The sequence below is a fragment of the Pogoniulus pusillus genome, chromosome 7 (assembly GCF_015220805.1).
Source record: "Pogoniulus pusillus isolate bPogPus1 chromosome 7, bPogPus1.pri, whole genome shotgun sequence".
NCBI classification, from domain to species: domain Eukaryota; kingdom Metazoa; phylum Chordata; class Aves; order Piciformes; family Lybiidae; genus Pogoniulus; species Pogoniulus pusillus.
In genome coordinates this window covers 36,509,027-36,530,783 of record NC_087270.1, presented here as the reverse complement: position 1 = coordinate 36,530,783, position 21,757 = coordinate 36,509,027, and the positions used below count along the sequence as shown (strand labels likewise).

General features: G+C 57.5%; 2 protein-coding genes across 2 annotated transcripts; one reads left to right on the top strand and one right to left on the bottom strand.

Annotated features, from left to right (window-relative positions):
• Positions 1 to 295: 295 nt before the first annotated feature.
• LOC135176965 (uridine-cytidine kinase-like 1) lies at positions 296 to 15,393 on the bottom strand. The gene is made up of 14 exons (XM_064146485.1): positions 15,168 to 15,393; positions 14,738 to 14,844; positions 14,422 to 14,592; positions 13,832 to 13,903; positions 13,368 to 13,557; positions 13,205 to 13,266; positions 12,748 to 12,764; positions 11,911 to 12,009; positions 2,910 to 3,003; positions 2,745 to 2,807; positions 2,426 to 2,548; positions 2,236 to 2,343; positions 1,991 to 2,147; positions 296 to 1,266 (listed from the first exon to the last, which is right to left on the bottom strand). Exons 1-14 carry the CDS (start codon positions 15,379 to 15,381, stop codon positions 1,193 to 1,195), a joined length of 1,551 nt encoding a protein of 516 aa, XP_064002555.1. The 5' UTR covers positions 15,382 to 15,393; the 3' UTR covers positions 296 to 1,192.
• A 1,675-nt stretch (positions 15,394 to 17,068) lies between these two features.
• On the top strand, positions 17,069 to 21,615 carry SLC30A3 (solute carrier family 30 member 3). Its single transcript, XM_064146484.1, has 8 exons — positions 17,069 to 17,234; positions 18,361 to 18,533; positions 18,631 to 18,777; positions 18,849 to 19,002; positions 19,501 to 19,711; positions 19,867 to 19,972; positions 20,410 to 20,544; positions 20,641 to 21,615. Exons 1-8 carry the CDS (start codon positions 17,152 to 17,154, stop codon positions 20,784 to 20,786), a joined length of 1,155 nt encoding a protein of 384 aa, XP_064002554.1. The 5' UTR covers positions 17,069 to 17,151; the 3' UTR covers positions 20,787 to 21,615.
• Positions 21,616 to 21,757: the final 142 nt, after the last annotated feature.

Sequence of the window (21,757 nt, the reverse complement as noted above, 5' to 3'; positions counted from 1 at the left end):
AATGGTGACACTGCCAGCAGGTACCCCAGCACCCGGTGACACCCATGTCGCACAGCCTCTCACACACCGCGGCACTCCCGCATGCAGTGACGCCTCTCCCTCCCCCACACACGCGGCCTGACACCCCCGCAGCCCAATCGCCCACCCCCAGGCAAAGCGACACAGCCCCGCACAGTCCCACCGCACCCTCCCCTGGCACACTGTGACACCCCTGCAAGTGGGCAGCATCCCTTGCCTATCGTCCCTTCCCCTGCCCAGCCCAGGTGAGGTGGCAGGAGAGGATGGTGGCAACAAGTACCATCCCAGGGTGATGATGCTCCTTTATTGGGGTACAAAACGAAGGCAGCCAGGGCAGCAGGGAGGGGGCAGCGCCTGGGGCCAGGGGCACAGCCAGCAAAGTGGGGCGCAGAGCCTGGGCCCTGCTTGGAGCAATCCCTGCTCCTGCTGCTGCCCCTTCAGTGAAAAACCTGAGCAAGAAGGGTGGTGGCAGCCGAGCTGGCCTTGCTCGCTGCCTCCAGGGGCTAGGAGCCCTGGTTTGGTCCCCAAGCCGACCCCATGGAGCCGGATCTCGCTGCGAAGAGTGTTTGAATATCAAACCCTCTGGCCAGTGCGGGGCAAAGCGGTCCCTGACCTCGTGGCACTGCCAGCCACGGCCTGGGAGGGGATGGAGTGTCAGATCAGTGGGGACAAGGTGGTTCCTTGCAGAGATCCCCAATCCCTGATGTTTTTCAAGTAGCTGGTGAGCCCTGCCAGAGAGCTGGGTGGGCAGCTGCACAAAATAAATACAAATAAATACAAATTTCAGCCTGCCCAGGGCCCAGCCATGGCCTGGAGAAAGCTGCAAGGGGGCTGGACTCTACACCCCCAACCTCCCCAGAGAAGAGGGTGACTGGCCTACCCCTCTAGGCATGGTCCACAGGGAGACCACCCAGCACAGCCGGCAGGGCTCTGGAGGCAAGGAATCCACCCTGTCCCCATGAGCGCAGGAGCCACTGTCCTTCCCTCCACCCCCCGCTCCTCCTCCTACTCCGAGGGGAGGATGGCTCCTGGAGGTGGAGGAAAGGCTGGTGGCAAAGGCCTTCTCGAGCTGGGGCTGTCAGGGCTGAGCCATGCTGCAAGTAGGTGGCATAGGCTGGCAGCTCAGAGCCCTTCCGGAGGGCACAGGCAGGGACTGGCCCTGTAGCTGGCCAGCTCAGCAGTCCATGCTGTCACTCTCACACCAGGCAGAGGGAGCGTCGGTGCCGAAGTATCTGTCCCCAAAGTTACCTGAAGGATGAGGAGACAAAGTGAGGTGATGGCAGCAGCAGTCCCAAGTGCCTCATGCTGGGGCTCCCTCAGGGAGGCCACTGGGGCGAGAGACTGGGAGATTTGGCCAGCGAGGAACAGCATAGCCTGAGAATCAGTCATTTTAGTTGGAAAAGACCTTAAAATCATGAAGTCCAACCATTAACCCAGCACTACCAGGTCACCACTAAACTATGTCCTTCAGTACCGCATCTACTTGGCATCTAAACCTCCCCAGTGACGGAGACCGCACCACTGCCATGAGACACCTGTCCAAGGGCTTAGCAGCCCTTTGGGGGCAGAAATTGCTCCTTCTGTCAAACCTAAACCTCTCCTGGTGAAACTTGAGGCTGTTTCCTCATGGTCCTCACCTGTTCACTGGGAGAAGAGGCTGACCTTCACCCTCACTCCAATCTCATTTCAAGGAGTTATAGAGAACAAGCAGGTCTCCCCAGTCTCCTTTTCTCCAGGCTCAACAACCCCATTTCCTTCACAGCTGCTCTTCACAAGTCTTGTGCTCTAGACCCTTCACCAGCTTAGCTGCTCTTCTGTAGACATGCTTCAGCACCACAGTGTCCTTCTTGAAGTGAATGGCCCACAACTGAACCCACTATTTGAGATCCAACCTCACCAGTGCCCAGTACAAGGGGGCAATCATTGGCCTGCTGGCCACGCACTTGTTGACACAAGCCCTGTCTGCCCTCACCAATGCCTGGGATGATGTGGAACTCCTCATTGACCCTCTTGTCTACGGCGGTGGTGATGATGCGGACACGGGGGAAGGCATAGGCCACAGAGTGTACTCCCATCTCAGCCATCAGCAGTGAAAGCAGGAATATCCTGTCCTCCTGCACGTCGTGGTCCTGTAGCACACACAGCCATGAGAGCGCAGACAGTGCCAGGCTGTGACCCACGATGCCACCCCACAACATGCCATCTCTGAACACTCACCAACAGGACCCTCACAGCCATCATGGCTGCAGCTCCTGTGGACACGGTGCTGTCCATGAGGATGACGTAGTCCTCACTGATCTCCTTGGGAAGACGCAGGTAGTGGAGCTGAGGAGGGAAGGAACAAGAGGTGGTCACCACGCTGCAGCATGAGGAGCTCCACAGCGCCAGGGCCACAAGGGTTGCTCACCTCGGGCTCACCCGTGTCGTGGTTAGTCTGGATGAGGATCTTGCCCAAGCGGATGTCCTTGCAGACAGCAGTGAGGGCCTGCTCCATGGTCTCCCCTGCGCGCAGGATGGACACACCTGTGATCTGGGAAGGGATGAGAATGGGACTGCCTGGCATTATGTTCTTGTCAGCTCCTGAGGCACCAGAGCAGGGGCAACAGGCCCCATTGAGAGATTATCTGCGCAGAGATGGACCCTGGAGCCACCAGGTTTTCCCAGTCTGTGCCAAGCTGGGGCAGTCATGTGCTGGTGGGGAGAAAGGGGACAGGACCACACCTCACCCTCTGCCTGTGGAACCGCTTTCCTTCATACATTGTCCCCTGGGGCGTCTCCACAGTGACTGACTGCAGAAAGGGAAGGAGTGTGGATGAAACCAGGCACTTGCGTGGCCCCAGGCTCAGGAGGGGGGATGTGGCTGTGGCCACACCTAAGGAGTGGCTGCTCACCTTCAGTGGCAGGAAGGAGAGGGCGTGTTCGATTAACAGCCTCATCAGGCGCTTGGAGTAGAAGATGAATTCATCCCTAGTTGTGTCCTTGTTCCTGTGGAGGGAGGGCAACAGCATGAGACGGGAGCAGAGTCCTGGCTCCAACCCACAAACAGGGTTCTGAAAGAACAGTGCAGAAACGGTCCCAGTGAACCTGGGAGCTCTCAGGGAGGAGACTCAGTGAGCAATGTTTCAGGGCTCACTGAAGAGCTAGGGTAGTGTCTGGAAAGGAGCACACGGTCGAGAGGTGAGTTTGGTTCCCCTGCAGCAAATCACACAGGTCAGGTGAAGTGAAAGGATGCCATGTGAAGCTGCTCAGCCTTCTCTGGGACATGGGAAAGCTCAGAACCAACCTTGCACAGTGGGCTAGATGGACTAGCAAAGTGAATAAAGTCAATGGCAGGAGGGATAAGTGAGCAAACATCAGCATCCTGGTGTAGATGCACACCCTGACCCCAAAGAGAGATAAGACAGGTGCCCAAGAAGCAGGTGCAGAAGTGCAGCATCATTTGCTCCAAGCACAACCTCACACTGCTGCCGATTCCCTGCTAGAGGATTTGCAGGGCTGGAAATTCAGAACACGACTACATGGGAAGGACCAGAAGAACAAGGGGCAGGAGCAGCAGGACATCAGGTAGCATCAGTAGTTCTGGGGGCAACAGAATCTTGGGAGCAAGTAGCAAGTGTTCCACATGGGCCCTGCCAAAGAAGCACAAAGTGCAACAGGCACTCACTCAGGATGAACCAGACACAGCCAGACAGCTGGCGCTGGGAGCACCCTGACATGGAAGAGCTACACCATATCCCATCCAGGAGCTTGCTGGGATAGCAGGAATGGGAAAACACCTGACATGTTCCCAAGTCCTCCACATTTATGGGCCAGGCTGCAGATAAACCCCTGCTGGGAAGCAGACAGATTTTGAAGTACCTGCTGTTGTCTTACCACAACACTGACATGCTGCGGGCAACAAGCAATACATAAGGACCAGAATAAACCCACGGTGGGTCTGTAACTCACAGGACACCTCCCCTACTCCCTCTGTGGAGTAAAGACAACTAATCCCGTGCTAATCCCAGTGGTGGGGCAGAGGGGAAAGAGGCTTTTCTTATTGGGAGCACTCTGACCATCAGCACACACTTGTGCTGCAGCCCAACCCTCCAACCACACAAGAGAAACCCCTGCAGGAAGCATCACGTTCCCTGCACACACAGCTCTCACTGCCCAGTAGTACCAGTGTGTGTGGCACATCCTGACCTGCAGGACTGGGAGCAGTCCAACCACCAGCCAAAGGGCAAGCAGAAATGCTCCTTCACCAGCACGGCCAGCAAGGGCAAAGCACCTCAGCAAGAGGTAGGAAAGGAGAACCTGGGATGTGCTTGTGGTTTAAAATGCGACCATAATGACTCCCCCAACGTCCATCTATACCCACCACAGCCGGCAGCTGCTTTGGTAGAAGAGTACACAGCAGGCTGAGATGTAAGCACCATTTCAGGGGAGAACCATCATGACCAAGCTCCTGGCTCCTTGGCTCAACAGCAGCCCAGAGGCAGATGGACACAGAAGGATGATGGTTAACAGGACACGGATGAAATCTGTTCTCTTACGGTCTAAGGCCACGCAGCCTGTGCACACACCCCCAGCATTGCCCAGGAGATGCAGGGAACAAAGGAACCCTGCAGACGTTTCCTAGTGTCCAGATGGAAGAGGTGGAACTGGCAGCAGTCCAGGAGAGGCAGAAGGATATTGAATATTTTTACTGTGTATTTTAAGGCATCATCTGCCACTTCTCACATCTCACCACGATGACAGACAGCCCAGGCAACACCGCTCAGAAGGACAAACAGCCGCTACTATCATGAGATATTTTTGCAGCCAGACCTGGGTGCCTCATCCCCAAGAGTGCTGCAGTGACCAGAAAACTCAACCAACGTGGGCACTTCCAACCAGAGTGGAAGTACTGGAGGACTCCTGGAGAAGTTATGCTCTGGAAGAAACAGGCAGCCTGCCTACAGCTCGTCAGAGTGGGCTGTCAGCACTTTCACCCACGGGTGGGCTTCACTCACACATACCCCCACGACAGCTCTGGAGGCATCCAGCACCACCCAGCTCCAGGTACCCAGGTTCACAGCAGTGCTGCCTCCCCCAACAGTCTCTCCCAGCCAGCTGCCCCTGACAAGCCCCACACTAGCCCCAGGGGTGCTCTGCCACACGAAGGGCAGTCAGTTGTCCTGGCCAGCCTTCACCTGGGTGAGACAGGACCATTAGTGCTCAGACCAGAGGTAGGTTCCTCTGCAGCCTCCAAAAGGTGTTGCAGGACGGAGGAGCATCCTTGTCCCTGTGCTGTGAAGGCCCCAGTGTGCCTCCCTTTAGAATTATGGAACTGTTTGGGTTGGAGGAAACCTTTACAATTATCCAGTCCAACCATTAACCCAGCAGTGCCAGGTCACCACTAAATCATATCCACCAGCACCACATCTGCATGACATTTCAAATCCTCCAGAGACAGAGACTCCACCACCGCCCTGAGCCACCTGTTCCAGGCCTTGACTACTGTTTTGAGGAAGGAACTGTTCCTTGTGTCCAACTTAAACCTGCTCTGGTGGAACCTGAGGCTGTTTTCTGTTGTTCTATCACTTGTTCTTTGGGAGAAGAGACAGACCTCCACCCCTCTCCAGCCTCCATTCAGGAAGTTGTAGAGAACAGGAAGATCTTCCCTGAGCCCTTTTATCTTCAAGCTGAACAACCTCAGTTCCCTCAGCTGCTCTCATAAGACTTGTGCTCTAGACTCTTCACCAGCTTCACTGTCCTTCTTTGTACACCCTCCAGCACCTCAATCATAAAATCATAGAACCAACTAGGTTGGAAGAGACCTTGAAGATCATCCAGTCCAACCTATCCCCCAGCCCTAGCTAATCAACTAGACCAAATGGACTCAATGTCCTTCCTGTAGCAAAGGGCCCAAAACAGAGGTGAAGACAACCAAGAAACTTCTCCTCATCCAGAGGACAAGCAATTGCCAATACTACAGGGGGGAAAGGGTGCTGCAGGGGAGGGCAGCTCTGACATGCCCCAGCAGCAGACCATCCCTCCAGTGGTCAGAGTAGGATTGTTCCAGCCATGCCTCCATGCCATCCACACATCAGCTCTGCTCACTCTGTCACTTCATAGCACAGGCTTGGACATCCCTGCTATAGCTCAGGTAAAGCCCAAGGACACACACACTGCCCCAGGTACTGCCCACACCTTAGGAGGAGGTAGCCAAACCACATCAGCGTGCAGATCCTTGCAAGCAGCTCCCAGAGAGCTCGATCTCAGCAGGAGTCAGCAAGAAAGCACCAGTGGCCTGACAGGGAGCAGCAAGTGTCGGCCAGGGAGTCTGACACTGTATCAGCTCAGCTCAGCAACAGGACTGTCAGCAGCTGGAAGCCAGCCAGCACATTCCAGCCCTGAGGTAACCTGAGCACAGAGAGGTCTTGCATCTGAACCACCTTGTCTGGTGTTGGCAGCTTCCCAGCATGCAGGAGCACTTCACCCTGCTCCTCACTGCTGCATCAACAGACACAGACTTCTTAAGGGCAGCTTCAGCATGGGATAATGTGTCCTGTCAGAGCACAAAGTCCAAAGTCTCACGGCAAGAGCAAACCTGAAAAGAGAGGTTGTGCCACAGAGCATGGACTAGAGCCTGTCCTTGAGTATGTGGACATCAAAATATGAATGGTGGGAAGGAAACTGGGGTGCACTATGAAGAGTGTGGCCAGCAGATGAAGCGACGATTTCCTCCCTTTGCTCTGCCCTAGTGAGGCTGCATCTGGAGTCCTGGATCGAGTTCTGGGCTCCCCAGCTTAAGAGAGACTGGGAACTATTGGGGAGAGTCCAGCAGAGGCTACAGTGATGCTGAGAGGGCAGAAGCACCTCTTTGACAAGGAAAGGCTGAAAAAACTGGGGCTGTTTAATCAGGAGAAGAGTAAACTGAGAGGGGATCTCATCAGTGCTGACCAATACCTAAAGGGTGACGATTACAGAATGTGAGGGGTTAGAGGGAATCTCCAGAGATCATCTAGTCCAATCCCCCCACCAAAGCAGGATCACCTAAGGCAGGCCACACAGGAATGCACCCAGGCAGGTCTTCAAGTCTCCAGAGAAGGAGACTCCACAAACTCTCTGGGCAGCCTATTTCAGTGCTCCATCACTCTTACCAGAAAGAAGTTTCTTCTGATGCTGAGGTGGAACCTCCTGTGTTCCAAGAGAATGGGGCCAGACTTTTTTCAGTGGTGCCCAGCAACAGGACAAGAGGCAATGGGTATGAACTGGAACCCAGAAGGTTTCATCTGAACATGAGGAAAAGCTCCTTTCCTGTGTAGGTGCTGGAGCATTGGGCCAGGATGCCCAGAGAGGTTATGGAGTCTCCTCTGGAAAGATTTCAAACCTGTCTGGACATGGCCCTGGGTAACCCTCTCTTAGCAGAGGGGTTGTCCTAGATGATCTCCAGAAGCCTCTTCCAATTCCCACCATGCTGGGATTCTGTGGAACGATGTTAATCCTGTGGTGGAAAGAGCTCGAGGTGCTTCAGGGATGTTGAGGGACAACAAGGACTGTCCAAGTACTGTGGAATCCTGACAAGAGGCACAAAACACTACTACTGCCTCTGGAGAGCTGGACCTGATACTGAAACACCTCGTTAAGTCGGAAGACTCACACTGTCCATTCTCAGCCTGATCACAGAATGCTTGTGTGGGTATGGGCCTTAAAGGTCATTTAAGTCCAATTCCCCTACAGTCAGCAGGAACAACTAGATCAGGTTGCTCAGAGACATGTCCAACTTGACCTGGAACATTTCCTGGTATGGGGCATTTGCCCCCTCTCTGGGAAACCTGGGTCGGTATCTCACCACCCAATGAAACACGAATACAATCATCCAGCCACTCAGTTTCTGCTTCTTCATAGCAAGAGAAAATCTCTCTGGGAGCCACTTCTCCCAAGACACCAAGCTTGAATTTGCCACGACTAAGGTAAATGCTCATCTGCTGCCATAGCATCATCTTCCTGGCGGGCCCTCAGAGACAGAAGGATGGAGCACAGTTGAGCCTCCAGTGTTGAACAACAGGAAAACAGCGTTGGCTGGCAGCAGCCTGGCAAGTGAGATCAACAGAATGTCTCTGAGGAAGGGCATGGGAAAAGCAGGATGGAAAGAGGGAAGCTGGAGGGAAATCCTGGTTCACACCTCATTGGTGCATCCATAGACACCAGGTTTGGTGTGCTAGGGCACTCCAGGAGGGTTGTCACTGCAGTGAGGCTGAGAAGAAATCAGTTTTGCCAAGATGAAGTAAGTCCATGCAGGGAGGTGCAAGAAACTTGGTGAAAGGTGTTTGTTCAATCCTTGTCAGCCTGGACCTCTCCAGGAAGCCCAGCAGGCAGGGAGTGGTGTTCCTGAAGTGGAGGAGGCCAGAGGGTCACACGTGAGGACCATTAACAGCTCCATGCCGTGCTGAAGTCACACAGAAAAAGTGAGTGCTGCCAAGTATCACCTACGAGCACCAGAAATACACACAGGGAGTCTTCAGCAGAAGAGCTCCTCAGCTTCAGGCTTAGCAACGGCACCGCCCCAGCTTTCCCTTCCGAGGCTGCAGCAGGATTTGAGGGGGTGGCTGACAGGACAAGTCAACGCCCCTCATAAATGTGCTGTTTTTCATTTACCATCTGGAAGAGGCAAAGTCCTCTTCCCCGCAGCCCTGCCGCTCACACAGCCGACACCAGCAGCACAGCCCAGATCAGATCAGCAGCCTGCACCGGCCCCACGCCCACCCTCCTGCGCATTCCTAAGTCCAAGCAGATGGAGGTTATCAGAGGCTCGTGGCAGAAAGGTGGAGACATTGTAGGCTGTTCCTGGGAGGGCAAAAGGACTCGGACTTTGAGGAGGAAGATGTAAACAGCAGCTACAGATGAGAGAGGATTTGGTGCCTGCCCTTCTGGGTGGGGCAGGTCGAACTTGGCTTGCCCGAGAGCAGTACACAGGTAGAGTCACGCTGCTGGCTCTTCCAGGGAACAGGATGAGTTAGAGGTGAACAGTCCATGCCAGAGATAGTGAGCAGGAAGGCCAAACACAGGCATGCTGCCACACAAAGACTTCATTCTTCCCTCCCTTCCCTTTCCCTACCTCTCCCCAGGTAGGGAAAACAGCTCCTCTGCAAGCAGACAATACTCAGCCTCTGGAGATGCCTTTTCCTCCAGGTTATCCTTTCCACCTCTACCATTGAGTGGACAGAGCAGGTGAACTGGAGAAGCTGGCTCAGTCCATGAAACAACCACTGCCTGAGCCAAAGACACTGGAGGCACAACGTGATACCAGCTCCAAAGTTTCCTTAACTAGACCAGAACTCAGAACAGTACAGCAGAAGTCCACCCAGAGGTGAGGGGCTTCAGACACTGGCAAAGGACTCTAACCTGTGTACATGCAGTGTGAAGCACACTGTTGGGCTTTTTACCATTGCCAACTGCTCCTGGAGCCTGTGCTTCAACAGGAGGTCACAGAACCATAGAATCACTTTGGTTGGAAAAGACCTTTAAGATCAACTCCAATCATTAGCCCAGCACTGCCAGGTCACTGCTAAACTGTGGCACTCAGCACCACATTTACATGGCTTTTAAACCTCTCCATAGATGATGACTCCACCACAGCCTTGGGCAGTCTGGTCCAGGCCTTGACAACCCTTCTGAGGAAGAAATTATTCTTCATGTTCAACCTAAACCTCTCCTGGTGCAACTTGAAGCCATTTCCTCTCATCCTGTTGCTTGTTCCTTGGGACTGATTCCCACCTCACTTCAACTTCCTCTCAGCATGCTGTTGAGAGTGTGGTCTCCACTCAGCCTCCATTTCACCAAGCTAATCCCCAGTTCTCACAACTGCTCCTCAGAAGACTTACACTTTAGATCCTTAGAATCAGAGAAGCTTAGAGAAGAATCACCAACACCACAACACTTCCTACAAGGTGTGAGCATGTGTGTAGTTGTGAGATTACATTCTCCAAACCAACACGTGGGTGCTGGTGGCCAGCCACAGCTTGAGCAGGTGGCAAAGGGGCCCTGCTGAGCTCAGCATGCCCTCAATGTTCTACAACCCAGCAACAGACACACACACAGAGGCTGAAGCTTCTGCAGCTGCAGGAAATCAGGGACATTTTAGTGGTCCTATGGACTCTTGACCCCTAATGCCACTGTCACCTGGAAAAAATATGCATTGATGGCAAATGATCAAGCAACAGCAACACTGTGGAATCAGCAGCCTGGGTCCTTCTGTGTCTCTACAACAAAGCACCTCAGGAGAGGAGTAGCAAAGAGAAGCACCTCATGTCACGCCACCTGCTACTACACCTCTGCTTCAGCTAGGCCAAAGCTAACCAGCTCCCCGTAAGAAACGCCTGCCTGCAGCTTGTAAGTCATCCCAGAGCAGATATGCCAAGGTCTTGTCAACAAGAAAGCATCTGCATGCTGGAGCCAGCTCTGTTTAGCTGTTCTGCTCTACAAAACCATCTTCATCCAAAACCCTAAAGGCAGTAGATGGAAAACTCAAACCAGGTTTTGTACTGTGATCCTGCAGATCAGCCCTCCCATGGGAAGAGTATCCCCCAGGAGGGCTGAGAACTGAAGTGACCTTAACGCTGCTGTCTGGATCCTATGCCATGGTCAGTGTTAGAAGTCATCTCGCTCAGCACGAGATGATCACTGAAGCCTTCAGCTGGCAGCTGTGATTTAGAGATAGAATCATAGAATCACAGAATCAATCAGGTTGGAAGAGACCTCCAAGATCATCCAGTCCAACTTATCCCCCAGCCCTAGCCAGTCAACTAGACCATGGCACTAAGTGCCTCAACCAGGCTTTTCTTGAACACCTCCAGGGACGGTGCCTCCACCACCTCCCTGGGCAGCCCATTCCAATGCCAATCACTCTCTCTGGCAAGAACTTCCTCCTAACATCCAGCCTATACTTTCCCCGGTACAACTTGAGACTGTGTCCCCTTGTTCTGTTGCTGGTTGCCTGGGAGAAGAGGCCACCCCCCACCTGGCTACAATGTCCCTTCAGGTAGTTGTAGACAGCAATGAGGTCACCCCTGAGCCTCCTCTTCTCTAGGCAAGCTGAGGCTGAACTCTTTTTCATACACAAGGGGAACGGTCAGGAGAAGTTCTGCACGACCCTGATGTACTGTAACTGAGTGAACATGACAAGGACATATAAATAACTTTGCTGAGGACTGTGTGCAGAGCAATATGAGCTTGAGCAACCATTCCAACCAAAGGAGGGGAGTCAGAATTGAAGGAAGAACCTGTGGGAATGCTAAGTGAGAAGAATGATAACAAGCAAATGCTGGCCTTGATTTCCCACAGCTGCTGGCCACCTTATCTCAGAAAGGATAGATAATGGACATCTCCTCAATGAGGAAAACAGGGCATGATTATGTAGAGGGCTGGGTTGTCCTTGCCTAATTATGATCATGTGTAGGTGTGTGCTCTATGCTCAAAGACTATATCATGAGAGTCAGAACAATCAATCAATAAAGAGTCTCTGGCATAATTCACATTGAATCGTCTGGAGTTCACGTGGCATTGCTTTTGATCATACTGATCTGTGAGGACTTGGACCATGCCCCCCGTGGCAGCTGATGCACATCTGCAACAAGAACCTGTTCAACAAAGAGTTAAGAGAAGATCGAGGAGGTCCAGAGGCACATGGAACAAGAAAGAATGAAACTAAGTGGGTAAAGTTGCCTGCACCAAAACTCCAACGAGTGAAAAGGACAAGTAACTGCTGAACAGCTGCATCAAGAGATGCAGAGGTTTCACACAGAGCTGATGCAATAGAGCATGAAGCTTTAAAGAGCCCTGGGACATCACTGCATGGTGCTCAAGACTGCTTCAGGACACCAAGAGCTTGGCTTGTGCTACTTTAAGGCGACCACAGGGAAGTACCTGATGATGGTGTGCATGCCTCGGACCTGTGGCGTGTTCTCCAGGACACTCAGTGTCTTCGGCAAGGGCTGCCCTTGGTGGGCAGAGGCCAGAGCTGCCCTGCAACAGTGAAGCAGCACTCAGAGCTGCACATCACACGGACATATACAGCCACCGCGCTGGACCTCCTTGGAGGAACATGACCCCCAGGTGAAGGAAGGCTCCTCCCAGAGAAGCCATTGCACAGGCTGGACACCAGAAAGTGATCCCACCCTGATCCCCATGTCTGCTGCCAGGCACAGATCCCAAAGCAGCACCACCCTGGGGTGAACCTCTCCTGACCAAAAACCCAGCCATCAGCAGCCTCTGCTGCACACAAGGCTCTGCCAGCACCTGGGCAGCAGGAGCCATCCACACACACCCTGGGACAGGGCTGTATGAGCTATGTGGGCTGTGCCAAGGGATGAGAAACGTCCCATGAGACTGACAGAGAACAGGGACTGTCCCGGGTGCTCCTTGCATAGGACAGAGCAGCTTGGGGCACTCCAGTGCTCAGGGAAGGAAACATGCTCCAGAAAGGGTGAGCAGCTGTGCAAAGAGCCCATCACGTAAGTCAAGCATAGCTGCTGTGGGACAGATCATACAAGAGACCACAGCCACAGTCAGATGACCCCCAGGAAACTGCATATACAACAGCTCCCTCGGCCTTTGAGGAGCAGCCATGATGCAGCATCTCAACAAAGTTTCGCCCAACAGAGACTTGGAGAAGATGCAGGACTCAGAGAAGAGGGGTGCTGGCAGTCCTCCATCTCCAACCCAGAAGCTGGCCCTGCTGAGGCTGGAAGTGCCTCCACATACCTGACAGTGATCTCGCGCTGAGTGGTGGAGCAGAGTCATCCAGCATGGCCAAAGGGACAGAAAAGAACACTCAGTCAGTGCAATGGCCAGGCAGAATTACCTGAGCAGCCCCATTAAGCTACCATTCCTCTTCTGAGGCTGGCCCAGAGCAGGAAAGTCATGGCTGGGCACATCCAGGGGCAAGGGCAGGCTGTGGGGTGAACCCAAGGGTGAGGGAGAGTAAGAGGGGACAGCCAAAATCAGGACTGAGGGAAACAGTGGGTGAATGAGGCGAAGAACCTTCATGTCCCCAGCCCCTGTCTCCACTTCCCCAGCCCTGTGCTGCAGCTCAGTCTGCCCCAAGAGCTGCACCAAGACCTTCTGTAAAGAAAGCTATGAGCAGTCATGTCCACCCCTATGCATGCAGAGCACTCCCCCTCCTTGCCTGCACTTGCAGCAATCACAGCCCACCTCTCACCTTCTCCAGCTGGCTGTGCACATGCTGCACAATGAGGTCCAGGGCCACAAAGTTTTCCCCACCTGACAGGAGAGAAAAGGTGGCAGGTCAGACACACTGTGCCCAGCCCTACCCAGAACACCCATCCTGATGCCCAGCGCAGGTCTGGAAAACAGAGTCTCACCCCTGGGCACCACAATGTCGGCCACCTGCACGGTGGGCTCAATGTACTGCTCAAAGGCTGGCTTCACAAACTTGTTGTACTGCTTGATGACACCCACGATGTCACGCCCACGCTCCATGATGTCGCGCTGCAGCCGCCGCACCAGCCGGATGTCAGAGTCCGTGTCCACAAACACTTTCATGTCCAGGAGCTGGAAAACTGGGAGGGGTGAGCATCCGCTTTGCGCCCCCTGTCAGACCTGCCTCGCTTCCAGGACCCAGCAATGGCACTTCTGAAGCCCTGGCACAGAGGTGCTCTGCCACAAGCCCCTGGTAATGTCTTCCTCTGCAGCCTCCAGCCATTGCTCAGCCCCGGTGCCACCAAGAGCTGTACCAGGGCTGTCCCCATACCACCCAGAGCACACGATGACACACTTCCCACACCACGCACCCAGACCAGCCATCAGCCCCACCAAGCAGCAGTACCTTCAGCAACTCCTTGTTGGCAAACGCCAGTATTCCCTCAAACACGATGACGTTGGCCCCGTACACTGTTTTCTGTGGAGAGATGAAAGCCGTTGTCAATCTCACAAGCACTGCAGCAACATCAGCAGTCAGCAGAGACAGCACCTCCACCCCTGACCACCACAGGGTCTCAATGGGCAGGACTCTCCATAATCATCCAGCCTTTACAGGTCCTCAGCATCTAACCTTTACAGGTTGTCTTACCCCAGCACTCACTCAGAACCCCAAACCTCTGTTCAACACTTCCTTCATACCCTCATCCTCTCTGTACTTCTCCAGGCTCCTGACCACAGCGTCTCCCCAGACTGCACTGACTCATTTCCACGTCCCTCTCTGTCTCTCCACTCTCCCTCCCTGCCTGCCTCTGCAAGCTAAATTGCCTGAGAACAGACCTCCTGTACCTGGTTGTTCCCATCTGCTCCCTCCCTTCTTCCCCCCAGTTCCTACACTCCATAACCCTGTCGACAGCCATCGACCCCCTTCCTGGGGGCTCTGCTCGCAGTGCCCACCCCACCCACCCTCCTGAGGCCTCGTTCCCCCGTGGCACCTACCCACTCGCGGCGGCGGCTGTGCGTGGTGAAGTCGTAGACTGGCACCTTCACGCTCTTGCCTTTCTTGAGTTTGCGGAGGACACTGACAAGCAGCTCGAAGTCAAAGGCATCAGGGTGGTCAAAATTGTAGTCACTGCGGGCTGCCAGCGCCTGCTGCCCCTCATCCAGCACCTGCGGGCACCGTCATTGGGCACTGCTTAGCACCATCCCAGCCCCACAGACATCAGCAATGCTCAGTACTGTGCCAGCCCCACGGACGCTGGCACTGCTCAGTGCCGTGCTGGACCTCTTCAGATCTACAGTCCCCAGAACTCACCTTGTAGAAGGAGTCCATGGAGAGCAGCACGACCCAGGGCACGTCCAGTGCCTCGATGATCCGTGTTGCCACTGTCGTCTTACCCGAGGCACTGCCGCCGCACAGACCTAGGGGCAAGCAGGGTGACCACCGCTCCATCGCTGTCCCGGGCCCAGCCCCTATCCCACTTCCATCCTCTGTCTCAGCTTCACCTAGCTCCTCCGGTCACATCGCTCCCCTGGCTGCGGCACAAGGCCTGGCCGTCATTTCCCCGAGCCCGGAGCCATCCCCTTCATAGCCTGGCCTCGGTCCTGCCTCCACCCCATCCTCAGCTCCGCTCCTAGCTCCATCCTTTCCCCAGCTCCGGCGCCGGCTCCATCCCTTCCGCATCCCTGTCCCAGCTCCATCCGCTCCCTCCTCCAGTCCGGGCCCAGCCCTTGCCGCCTCTCACCGATGACGAAGGCCTCGTCCACGGGCGCGCCGGTCTCGCTGTACCAGGGTGGCCGCCCCGCCGTATAGATGGTCCGTTTGCTGGTGCGCAGCAGCGGCGGCTCCGGTTTGCACTGGCTGGCGGTCCGCCGCCGCGGGGCCAGCGGCAGCCGGCTCAGCAGCGAGCCCAGCACGCCAGGTGGCTCGGGACCCGCCGTGCCCGCCGCCGCCGCCATCTCCCCGCGCCGCTCCGGTACGGACGGGCCGCAGGGGCTGCTGGGACGGGCCGCGGCCGCAGACGGCTCCCGGCAGCCCCCGCGCCGGATCCGCCCCGAGCCCCGCCCGCCGCCACCGTGGGCGGCTGCGGTCCCGGTGCTCGGAGCTTGGACGCGCGGCCCCGTGCCCAGCGCAAGCGGAGCGCCCGGGGCCAGACCCTGCTGGGTTCCCCTGTCCCCGCCTGGTTACCCGGAGCCATGTCCCGGGATCACAGGCAGAGCCCCTGGGGACGGACACCGCCGCCGCCCCGTCTCCCTGACGGGGAGACCGCCCCGGAGTCCGCTCTCTGTCTGTTGCCCCTCGTCTTGGCACTGAGCGCATTGGCTTCACCCTCTTAGCATAAGGATAGTTTCGACCGCCCTGAGCCTTCTCCGCTCCGGGCTGAGCAGTCCGAGCTTCCCCAGCTCACTACAGCAAAGCAGCTCGCAACAGCTCAGAGGCCACTCGCTGCTACCACCTCTCTCCTGTACTGGGGAGCCCAGCACTCCTGAGATGGTCTCACCAGTGCTGAGGGCAGAGTGTACCCTCAGCATCTGCAGATGACACCAGGATGGGAGGAGCAGCTGTGCACCAGGCGGTCCTGCTGCCCTGCAGTGCAGGAGTACCTGAACGAGCTGGAGAAACAGGCTGGCAGGAACCTCCTGAAGTTCAGCTGAGTCCTGCCTCCGGGAAGGAGCAGCCTCACGCCACGAGTACATGCTGAGAAACAGCCCAAATGATAAAGGCCCCAGGGTCCTCGTGCACCCTAAGGTGACCACGAACCATCGATGTGCCCTTGCTTCAAAGGCAGCAAATGTTGTCAAAGCATTGCCACTTGAGGGAGGGGATGGCCCTTCCCCTCTGCTCAGCATCCTAGGGGCCGGCCCCGGCAGATAGTGTCCAATGCACCTCACTATCTGCTCCTCCAGTCCATGCTTCCATAGCTTCTCGAGGAGGATCTGAGGGCACAGTGGCAAAAGCCTTCCTAAAGTGGGGAAGTGTCCACGGTGAATTTATCGGACTCATCACTTCATCAAAGAGGGTGGTCAGGTGAGTCAGGCACAACCCATTCCCCATGAAGCCAATGCTGGCACCTCCTCGGGCGTTTGCCCTCCACGTGCTTAGAAATGGTCCTCAGGATTAGTTCACGGTGACAGAGGTGAGCTGACCCCTACACCCAAGCAGCCTCATATACGAAAGCAAGCCTCTTACACGAGCAGTTCCCACAGCCCCAAGCAGCCGCCCCAAGCCATTGCCCATTGTATCAGAGCAGCCCCCTGTAGCAAATCCGCCTTCCCGTACACGTCAACAGGAGCACTCGGCAGAGCCCCGACCACCCTCCGGCAGAACCACTGCTGCCGCCCCATGCTTTTCCTGGGCCATCTGACTCCAACGCAGCGCCCTGCGGCCCTGGATCGCCCGGCCTGGCCCAGCAGCCTCCCACCCCACATTCCTCGCCCCATGTGTTTGGCTGGGGTCTCAGCGGTGCCCCGGGCTGTATCCCCTCCCCGATGCCAGCAGCGGAGCAGCGGCAGCACCGCCGAGTGCGCACCTCCTGCTACAGCAAGGCGCAGAGACAGAGTGTCAGGGGACGCAGCCCTGGGGGTGCTAGCGCCTCCTGAGCCCCCCCGGCACAGTTTCGCTACCTCTGGCCGCTGCCTACGAGGGACCGGGGAGGGGCGGAGCCGCGGCGAGGGGCGGGACCGCGGTAGAGCCGGCGGCCGGTGCGCGCTGAGCCGCTCGTCCTCGGCATGGAGCCACCGACCGGCACTGAGAGCTCGCGGCTGGTCAGCCCGCGGGGCACCCGCACCGACGGCAGCCTGCGCCTCAAAAGGTACCGCCGGAACGGCACTCCGGCATCCCCGGCATCCCGACACCAGCGCTTCCATCACCGGCATCCCTATTGCCCCGCCACTTCAATCATCTCCATCACCCCGGCACCAGCATATCCATCACGGGCATCTTCATCACCCCTGGCACCTGCGGTACCAGCACCTCTAGCACCGGCATTTCCGGCACCGGCAACTCCAGCACTCTCATCACCCCAAAGACCCTTATCATCCCGGCATCTCTATCACCGCTGCCCCCGTCACCTCCTCACTATCACCCCATCGTTCCCTGCCAGTACCACCTCCTAGTGCCCCTGGCACCCCCGCCACAGCCACCCCATCACCTGCTGCTTCTGCAACCCCCGATCCCTCGCATGCACACTATCCCCCAATCCACCCCGGCTCCCCCATCATCCCCCCATCGCCCCCGACTCCATGGCATTGGCAGCCCCCGGCAGCGTCCGCTCTCAACCCCCGGGGACCTGCAAGCCCCCGGCACGTCCGATACTGCCCAGCTCCCACCCCCACACGACACCGGCACCTCCGGCACGTCAGACTGCTCCCCCGCCAGCCCCCGCGTTCTCATTCATCCGGCGCGGACATCGGTACCTCCGCAGACCCCCGAACCAGTCCCGACCGCCCGTGCAGTGGCCCCATCCGGCCCCGGTAGCGACACTTCCATTCAAGTGGAACCAGCACCCCCACCTTGCGACAGCCCCCCCTTTCCCCTCGGGTGTCCGTGCGGCTGGTACCGACGCCGAAACATCACGTCCCCGCACCGCTACCGTCCATCCATCACCGCCGCGCACCGCTACTGTCAGTACTCTCTCCCATCCCGATCCCCCCCGCCCCCGGCCCACGCCTCAGGTCCCCACACGCTCTGTCCGACAACCCGGTCCCAGATGCGACACCTTGATCCCACCGGTTCCCGCTCCACTCCCGGCCTTGATCCCACCCGCCACTGGCCGGGATGAGGTGGGCAGCTCTGCTGCCAGAACCACGACCCCGGGGGGCGATGCCCTGTGCCCAGTCCTCTGCGAGCACCCTGGGCATCTAAGCCAGACTGACTACAAGGACCCCGGAGCTGGAGCACAGGGAGCTGATGTGTCTGGGAGTGACCCGTGTCTCCAGCCTATTTGCAGGTTCCCCGGACACCCTGGCGCCACCTGATCCCCCGGGCCTGGACCCCCGCTGCCACTGCAGCCCCCCCATCGCCATCCCAGGCCCGGGGAAGCTCCAGGCCCGACAACAGTTGAGCATTGCCTGCACTGTCTGCTGCATCTTCATGGTCGGAGAGGTGATAGGTAACGGTGGGATGGGGACAGGCAGGGGAAAGGGAAGGGAGAGGGAGGGGACAGGGGATTCCCAGGGCACAGGGTGTCAGCTACCCTGTGACTGCAGGCGGGTACCTGGCACACAGCCTGGCCATCATGACGGATGCAGCTCACCTGCTGACGGATGTGGGCAGCATGTCTGTCAGCCTCTTCTCCCTCTGGGTCTCCACTCGCCCACCCACCAAGACCATGACTTTTGGCTGGCACCGCTCAGGTAAGCTGGTGGGACACGGTCTCCCAAGAGCTGCATGGCCTGGCTGGGTGCTCACAGCTCCCATCTTGCAGAGACTATGGGAGCACTGGCCTCTGTGCTCTCCATCTGGGTGGTGACCGGGGCTCTCGTCTACCTGGCGGCTGCCCGCATCATCAGCAACGACTACGAGATTGAGGCGCGAGCCATGCTGGCTACCTCTGCCAGTGCTGTTGGTGTCAACCTGGTGTACGTCCCATGCAGGCTACGTGTGCTTGCACCCCCGTGCACAACCCCCATCCAAACCCCAGCCCTTCCTCGCATCCTTGCCCCGTTGGATCCTCAGCCCTGCCCTCAGGTCACCTTCTGTCCCTGTGCACCAGCCTTGCCTACCCAAGCACTGCCTCTCTTTGTTATTCCCAGCATGCTCATTGCCCCACATCCTGCAGCTCCCCCAAGCAGCAACCCCTCAGCCCTGGCTCATGCCCAGTCTGCACAAATCCCATCCCTGGCCCTATGTGCTTCTCAGCAGCACTGCAGCTGCCCTGCCCCAGCTGTGCCCCCAGCTCTGCCCCGTGGTGGGACTTGCCCCACACCTCTCTACAATCCTAGGGTCTCAATGTGCCTACCCATGTCCCCGTTGCCTGAGCTGCCTGGGCACTACTGCCTATGTGCAGGTCCAGGCAGGGCCAGTACGACCCCTGTCCTGTGCCTGACACAGCACTGACCCAACCCTGCTCTCCCCAGCATGGCCTACATCCTGCACCAGTCTCCTGCTGGCCATGGCCACAGCCATGGTACAGGGGGCTATGAGCAGCTGGAGAGCACTGGGAGCTGCCTGCCTGGTCGTGTTCCTCTGCCCGGCAGCACCAGCATCCGTGCGGCCTTCATCCACGTGGTGGGTGACCTGCTGCAGAGCATTGGAGTCCTCGTGGCTGCCACCATCATCTACTTCAAGGTGCCTGAGCTGGGCTCCCTTCCGTTGTCCATGGGAACAACTCCCTCAGCCCAAGGCAGGATGCTGTGGGGCAGTGAGGTCCTGGCACCCCAAAACTTAGGTGCCTAGCTCAGCTCTGTCTCACCCCAGCCTCATACAGCCCCTGCTCTCTGCAGCCCCAGTGCAAGATTGCAGATCCTATCAGCACCCTCTTCTTCTCCATCTTCGTCCTTGGCTCCACCTTCACCATCCTCAGGGATGTCTTCAGGGTCCTCATGGAAGGTGGGCAGTGGGTGAGGGGAGTGCTGGACCATGAGCACAGGGATGTTGTGCAGTGCAAGGGAGGTCACAGGAATGCCTCAGGGCTGCAGCTGCAACAGACCCTCCCCTAACCAACCGGCAGCTCCCCTCTTGGCCATCTTCTGCACCCTTCAGCCAATCCCCATGTCCTCTCCTTGCCCCCCAGTGCAGTCTCTCTGCCCTAGGCATACCCAAGCCCACCCCTCTGCCCTCCTCTGCTCCCTCCCAGTCTCTCAGCCCATCCTTGCCACCCTGGGCACAAAGCCCTGTAGTGAGAAGTCACTTCTCCCTGGAGCCACCATCTCCAGCCTGGTGACAGCCTGGGGAAAACCCTAGGACGGCTGCTTCCACCACAAGCTCTGACTCTGATGGGGGCCGCAGCTGGGCCTGTCCCCTCTATGACCAGGCTTTGGTGGCAGGGTCGCCGCGGGGCCTCGAGTATGATGCGGTGAAGGAGACGCTGCTGGGGGTGAGCGGGGTGAAGGGCACCCACGACCTGCATCTCTGGGCCCTGACGCTGAGCCACCACGCTGTGTCGGTGCATGTGGCTGTTGGTGAGTGCCCTGCTAGCTCATGCAGCACCCGGGGCATGGGTGGGGGTCCCGCAGGGCACACACCAGTGCTGAGCCACGCTGCCTTGCTGTCCCCAGAGCCTGGCGTCGATCCTGAGATGGTGCTGCGGGATGCTGTCACCCAGCTCCAGACCAAGTTTGGCTTTGCCTCGTGTACGGTGCAGGTGGAGCCATACGGGGAGGACATGGCCACCTGCCACCACTGCCAGGACCCCTGCGCCTGAGATGCCACCTGTGGCAGAGCTGGAGCAGGCTTAGCCCTGGCCCCTATCCTGTGGGTGAAAGGGAGCTGACCTCGGAGTAGGGGGTGCAGCACAGGAGTGGAAGCCTTGCCTGGGCTTCTGTCCCTGAGCTGCACCCACCTCGCTCCTGGAGCCCTGGCAAGGACAGGACAGTGCCCCTGGGGCAAAACAGCGTCCTCGAGGGTGCAGGGTCCTGAGGTGGGGAACATAGCCTGGTTCTGCTGCACGCGGGCTCCCCCAGGAACCTCCACCCTGAGTCGTGGTAGGAGGGTACATGAAGCCTGCTACAGCCCCAGGCATAGTGGGGGGGCAGCCTCCAGGGAGGAGTGTGGTCCTGCCCCACTGCATGTCCCCTCACACAGCCCTGCTGTCCCTTACAGAAAGGGCCAGGAGTGAGCCACTGCTGAAGAGCCAAGGAGAGCATGTGGACCCCAAACTCTGCCTTGACTCCAGCTATTCCACCATGGCCACCCACCAGCCCCATGACCACTTCACCACCCCCTGGTCATGGCTTTGCCGATGCCCCGCTGCATGGGGGCTGGGGGAACTGCTGCTTCTGTACCCATCCGGGGCAGTGGAACAGGGCAGCCAGAGCCCAGAGCTCAGCCCTGAGCTTCACATCCCTGGCTTTGCTCCTTGCCCCCCAGCCCAGGCCAGGACTGAATCCTGACATGCCTTGGCCTGACCTGTTCCTGCTGTTGTGATCTGTGTCTGTCACACTGTGAGTGTCCGTGTTTGTCCACCTCTTTGTGCAAGGAGCCCAGCAGGCAATGGCAGAACCCACAGCCCCCAATAAACTTGTTGGAGAGCAGCAGCAGCATCAGTGCAGGGATCCAGGAGGGGATTGCGGATGGGGGACAGCCTCAGACCCCTTCCCAGGAGCAAAGCAGAGGCAGGGCTGGGCCCCATGGTAGCACTCCAGGCATCAGTGCCCAACTGCCAGCACCACAACC